At 58.7% G+C, this 6,065-nt stretch overlaps 1 protein-coding gene across 1 annotated transcript; it reads right to left on the bottom strand.

The window, feature by feature from the left end:
* Positions 1-946: 946 nt before the first annotated feature.
* On the bottom strand, positions 947-5,936 carry LOC108506530 (forkhead box protein J1-like). Its single transcript, XM_017833625.1, has 4 exons — positions 5,631-5,936; positions 4,079-4,630; positions 1,935-2,759; positions 947-1,840 (listed from the first exon to the last, which is right to left on the bottom strand). Exons 1-3 carry the CDS (start codon positions 5,934-5,936, stop codon positions 1,962-1,964), a joined length of 1,656 nt encoding a protein of 551 aa, XP_017689114.1. The 3' UTR covers positions 947-1,840; positions 1,935-1,961.
* Between the last annotated feature and the right edge of the window lie 129 nt (positions 5,937-6,065).

The following is a 6,065-nucleotide window of genomic DNA, read 5'->3' as shown; positions in this document are numbered from 1 at the left end:
GGCAGCGCCAACTCACACACCGCGGCGAAGGATTTCTGTTTCTTTATTCCAGTTGCCAGAGCAGGGAGGTGGGTGGTTCCCACAAGAGGCCGGCTCCCCGCTCATCCAAGCCTTACGGCATTGAAACATTTTAACAAACGAAGGCATCAACATTCTCTGGTTCCTGATTACGTAACTTTTTTATTAATGAGCACTCGGGCCCCTATTTGCTGGGTGTATCTCTCCTAAATAGTCCACAGGTGCGTTGGAGTTGGGGTCCGTTTTGAGTAGGTGGTCAGTGGTACTGCTCAGTACTGCTGGCTTCCCTCCTGGTGGCTCTGAGCCTCTTGGGACTGTATTCCTTTTTCCTTAAACAAAAGATTAGCCAAGCATACAATGCTTGGACTGCTCATGTCAGTACAAAGCTCCATCTCTGTCTCAGGTAGTGTCTCATCTCGGAGGTATGGCCTGCTAGAACAAATTTGTTCAATAGTTACCAAACTGTCAGGATACAGTTCTCCTGTTCCAGAGACTGGGAGCAAAGTGGCTGGGTTAAGACTCATGATGCCACTGTTCCAGTTCCTTTGCCAGGATAATCCTTGTGGGAGAACGGTCCAAGAGAGCTGCATCTTCCATCCAGTTGGATTTTCCCATTCAATGGCAAAGAAAACTTGATTCTGATTGGCCACAAGTAAACAAAAGAAGATGTCTTCTACATCTAACACACTGTAAAGTACATCTGAATCTCTGGTATTAAGGATTTGGGACTAGCAGATGCCCATCGATCTTACACTACAATGACTTAGGCTTTTTCACTGGAAGGAGAGTTAAATTCTGATTGGCATTCACTTAATAACCAGAACTATGAGAAAGAATCTATTGACAGTTCCGATCCTGACCAGGCACCTGACTTCATAACATACTGTTTTCTCCTTACAAGTCAGACTCCTGATTTCAGTTTGGTCTTTTTGACCCCCAAACAGGGGCCAGACCAGCCTTTTCCAGATTGCCCTTCCCAAGGGGCAGCCCTGCCTGCCGGCTGCGTGCACAGAGAGGTACCCACAGCCTGGCTGCAGCCAGCTGGGCCCCCAGCCCACACCCCCGAGCCCACCTGCCCTCCCCACGGGGCTCCCCAAACCTGCTGCCCCCAGCACCCCCATGCCATACCCTGCCCTGCCTGTGCTGGCCAGGCTGGCAGCTGAGCATGCCCTGCTTTGGTCCCTCCTCTGGTGCAGCCCAACTGCTCCTTGACAGGACTGGTCTGGTGCAGGCTCAGATCTTCCTGCAGTTTCTGTGCAGCTCCTCTCGCCTCCCTGGGCCCACAAGGGCTCTGAAGCCCCTTGGGCTTCTCAGGGCATCTGTAGGGCTGGGCGGGGACGTGGCACAGGCAGAGGGATTGCCCCTGGCATTCAGACCACATTGCCCCCAGGAACTCCCTGCAGTGGCAGGGAAGGCTATTCCCAGGGTCAGGAGCAGCACCCAAGGCTCAGGACACCAGGCACAGCTGGCCTGATGCTGTACTGGTGGTGTGTAACCATTGGCACGCTGGTGCTGGTTTGTGCTTTTGTTTCCCCGTGGGTAACAGCTGTGCCATCATGGAAGTGGGTGAGAGTTCCCGTGTCCTGGGGCTGGGTGTAGAAGCAGGGCTGGGCTGAGGAGATCTCCCCTGCCTCCAGGGCAGCAGCTCAGGCAGAGCCAGGCTGTGCCGGAGGGAAACAAGGAGGCAGAAGGGGGTTTTCTTCTCCATTTTTTTGTCTTCATTATTTTGTTTAATTTATTAATAACTTTTGCATGAAAAGAAGTTAAAGTGTAGAAGTATCTGTGCAGTTCTTCAACATATCTGCCAAACATGAGAATAGAACTGAAAGAAATAAAAAGAAAGTTTGTCAATGTAAACATCTAGTCCCACACCCAGAGCCCCTCTTAAGTCTGTCTAATATAATCTAGTCTATCACCTGCCATCTACCATCTCCAGTGAAGTGTTAATGGAAGCAGGTCAGAATGTTCCAGTCTGTGACATCCCTCTCTGGCAAAGAGGCCTGGATGTTTTCAGCCCCCTGGTCAATGGGGACGAAGTTGGAGAGGTTCTCGGTTGTTTCCTTGTGCCAGGCACACTCCAGGAAAGCTGTGGCCATGAGGGTTTCATCCGGGCCTGGGTTGTTGTGGTTGGGTTTGGTGAGGACTCGCTCCTGTTCTTGGGGACGGTCCGTGTGCTGCCCTTGTCCCGTCCAGTCCAGGTGGGGTGTTACGGGCTGGATGGGAGGCGGGAGCTCCAGATCCCCAAGAACGGAGAAGTCTTCGTCCAGGTGGTTGTTCAGGAGAGCTTCCCAGTCAGTGTCACCCTTCAGCTCGGTCAGGTCATTCCGCTCCTCCTGGGTCCCGGAAGCAGAGCTGGGAAGCCGAGACACCTTGGCCATTGGCGTGGGCTGCTTGCGCTGCTGCCCCGCTTCCTTCTCCAGGCCATTCCAGTTCTGGCTGTTTTCAAACTCTTCAAACTCCTTCAGCAGCTGCTGCAGCTCCATGCTGATCTCGAGGTTGTTATGGGAGCTGCAGGCTGAGGCAGCTGGGCTGATGACGTGCCATGCCTCTTGCTGGGCTCTTTCAGGGGAGCCTGGCTGGATCTGCACTGGTGACATCCTCCACTCCTTGAAGGCCCTGCTCTTGAGCCGGTTGGCATATCGGGAGTGGAGCTTCCAAAATGCGCCTCTCCCTGGTTCGCTCTTCTCCCGGGTCACCTTGATGAAGCACTTGTTGATGCAGAGGTTGTGCCGGATGGAGCTCTGGGTCCAAAAGAGAAGAAAACCCAAGGCTGAATGCTTGTCTGCTGGCGTGAGAGGGACCTACCTGTGTGGGGAGGCTGGTGCAAAAGCAGGTTTTCAGCAAGGCCCTTTGGGAAAAGAAAGCAGGAATGGCAACACCAGGACATCTCGGGCTATGTGCCCTCCAGAAAATCCTCTGAATGTGCCTGAAGTGCAGCAAATAATCAGAAAGGAAACTCAGCTGTTGGGTAAATAACCCAGCATTGGGCTCCCCAAAGCCAAGCCAAAGCAGCCAGCTCTTCCTCCCAAAGCGCTCACGTAGTTCCCCCGGCACAGGAGAGGCTGGGGAACCCAAGTGGCCCTGGAAAGGAAGAGGGACCATCAGGGGTTCTCTTGCCTGTGATGGGCTCTTCAGGAACCACTGGAGACCCAGCTGCCTGGGGAGAAGGTGGGCAACTCCTGGGCAGGGGGCTTGTATTGGGTTTGCCCAGCCTTGGCTGGGGGAGCACAGCCAGCCAGGATCATGGGAACACTGTGGATTTGGGCTGGCAATAACCAAGCGGGAGGATGAGCCACCCACGGCCCTCTTGCCCTGCCCTCTGCTAGAAAGCCTCACGTGCCAGAGTGGCCCTCGTGTGACAGAGGAAGGCAGCAAGCCCAGGTGGCTGGGAAAACCTGCTGTGGGGAGGGCTTCAGGCTGTCCCCAAAGCTGGTAAGCCTGGGGCTGTCCCCTCCCTGCTAGGGACACACTTGTGCTAGCTGGGGACAGCAGCCCTATTTGACCCCTCTTGGTCTTCCCTCTGCAGGTCTCAGCAGCTTGTCCCAGCGATGGAGCCTCCTTGGCTGTCTGAGGGGCCAGGAGACCAGCCCTGTGCCCTGCTTGGAAAGCAGCAGCGCTTCATCTGGGAAACTCCCCAGTGAGTGACTTGTCCAACAAACAGCATCTCCATGCCTCTCCTGTGCCTGGTCCTCAGCACCCAGGGATACTCAGTGTGGTGACTTTTTGCACGTGTGCTCAGCCCTGAGGGACTCGGGACCCCACCAGTGTTCCGGAAAGGTAGGGACTGAGAGGCCTTTGCCACAGAACCAAGAGGAGCCCCAGGGGCTGGGAGCCCAATGGGTACCTCCCAGAATGGCCCCGAGCTCTCCCCCAGGAGGGCTCCTTCCCTCTGTCACCCCAGCAGCCCTGGCATTTGTTTCCCATTCCAGCCCTTCCCCACCAGCTGCCAGTGGGATCCAGCATCACTGCAGGACCTTGTCTTGCAGAGTGGAGGCTGTGGAAAGCCCTGCCCAGCCCTGTGTGGAGAGGGGCCGAGGCAAGAGGGCTGCAAATCTCCTACCTGCCAGGTGGGATCAGCAGGTTGGAAGTAGCAGAAGTTGTCACTGATCCACTTGCAAATGGCCGAGAGGGTGATCTTGGGCTTCTTGCTGGCTTCCATCGCCATGCAGATGAGGGTGGCGTAGGAGTAGGGTGGCCTGACGTGCGGGTTGGTCTTGTAGTTGATGTTCCCCGTGAGCTGAGAGGGCTCAGCCACGTCGTGGTGCGTCGTGGTGGTCATCGAGGTGGTGGAGGAGGAGATGGCCGTGCGGGGAATGTCGATGTACTCGCACAGCTCCTCGGCAGTCAGGGGAAAGCCTGGGGACTGAAAGTCCACCAGACTGACCAGATTTTCCCAGATGGTGCAGCGGTCCTCGGGGTCCTCGGATATCGGGGGCAAGCCGATGTGGGCGCCTGTGAGGTTAACCAGCCACATGAGGTCTGGCTCGCTGCCAGGCCTGTCTTCCTTGGTGGAGCTCGATTGCCCCTGAGCTCTCAGCACGGGGCTGGAGCACACCATGCCTTGGCACGTCACCGGGTGCATGTGAAGGGGAGGGAATGGATGGGACAGATCCTGCAAGAACAAGAGGGAGAGGGTTGAGGTTCCCTGAGGCACAGTCACTCTCTGGCACCTGGGCAGGGCCAGGCCTGAGTGCTCCAGGTGTCCCTGGGGTGCTGGGCATGAGAGCTGCAACATCTGCCCTGGGGGTACTTTAGCAGCCCTGGCCCTCGGGGAAATTCCCTCAAACCGTCTGTGGCGCTCCCAGTGCCACCCAAACCCCAGTGGGCTGGTGCTGCCCAGCAAGCTTTCGGCTGAAAAACCAACAAACCCTCCCCACAACCAAAATCCGGCTCTGCCATCCCACCGAGAGAGGTCGTTTCTCCCACCTGTCGTGAGCAGGGCAAACTCTCAGGGTCTAACACCTCAGCTAAAGACCTTAAAGTCTTCATCTGGTCTGTCCCATCCCCACAACCTGCCTCCCTCGGTTTGATGCTATTTATGCTTCTCCCTTCCCCTGGTACCCCAAACCAACCCGGCTGTGGGGGGGCGCAGGGACCCACGCCAAGCACAGCGTCACTTGGAGCCAGCCGGCAGCTCCGGGCTTTGGGGAACACCGGGCAGGGGATGCGGCGCTGGCTCCGGTGCCGGGCTGCAAAAGCGGAGTCCCGTGGTGGATTTTGGGGCACGAGATAGCGAGCTCCCGGACGGCAGCGGGGGCCGCTGGCCCGGCTGTCGCGGGGGTTTGGCGGCGAGAACGATGCGGAACCCCCCGCGCGCGGGCGGCGCGGCCGTTGGGGGGAGCAGGGGCAGCTCCCTCCCGCTCCCAGGAAACGGGCTTTTTTTTGTTTTTCCCCCGGACCAGGACAGGGGTTTTCCGCCAAAACGAAGGCTCCGGGCAGCTTGCTCAGGTGCCCGGTCCCCAGCGTCAGCACCCAGCCCCGGCCAGCTCCCGCGCCCGCAGGAAGGGAGGGGGGGCATCCCCCAAGCGCTCGCTCGCCGCAACCCTCCGCAGCGGCGGGCCCGTCCCGCCGCCCTCCCCAGCCCCCGGCCGCTCCCCGCCGCCGTCCCTTACCCTGTGCCGGTGTCGCGCCGCAGCTTCCGCGGCTCCGGAGAGAGCTCGTCGTTTTTGGAAAGGCAGGGCGGCAGCAAAAAAAAAAACCAAAAACAATCCGTAGGGAAAAAGAAGGGGCAAGAGCAGGGCCGAGGACCCGCCGCCCTGCGCTGTGCCCGGGCCGGGCCGTGCCCGCCGAGTCGCCGACAGTCGCCGACAGTGGCGGAGAGTCGCGGCCGCCCCGGCGCTGGGGACGGGGGGGTCTGAGAGGATTCGCGCGTGGCGGCGGCGACGCCCCGCCCCGTCAACATCGCCCGGCCCTGCCATTGGTGCGCGCGTTGCCGTGGGCGGGGCCTGCCGGACGGGCACCGCCCCCGCGGCGGGAAGGGGCCCGGGGTGATCCCCAGGGATGCTGGTGAATCATGGAATCATTGAATCATGGAATCGGCCGGGTTG

The sequence above is a fragment of the Lepidothrix coronata genome, unplaced genomic scaffold (assembly GCF_001604755.1).
Source record: "Lepidothrix coronata isolate B3197 unplaced genomic scaffold, Lepidothrix_coronata-1.0 Scaffold219, whole genome shotgun sequence".
In the NCBI taxonomy this organism is placed as follows: Eukaryota; Metazoa; Chordata; class Aves; order Passeriformes; family Pipridae; genus Lepidothrix; species Lepidothrix coronata.
Note: the sequence above shows the minus strand (reverse complement) of the source record. Positions and strands in the feature narration are given on the sequence as shown.

Coding starts and splice junctions, on each gene's coding strand:
- LOC108506530 (XM_017833625.1), bottom strand. CDS start 5,936: ATGGCAGGGCCGGGCGATGTTGACGGGGCGGGGCGTCGCCGCCGCCAC. Junction 4,631..5,630: donor CGGCGCGACACCGGCACAGG/GTAAGGGACGGC, acceptor TTGTTCTTGCAG/GATCTGTCCCATCCATTCCC. Junction 2,760..4,078: donor CTGCTGATCCCACCTGGCAG/GTAGGAGATTTG, acceptor TTTTGGACCCAG/AGCTCCATCCGGCACAACCT.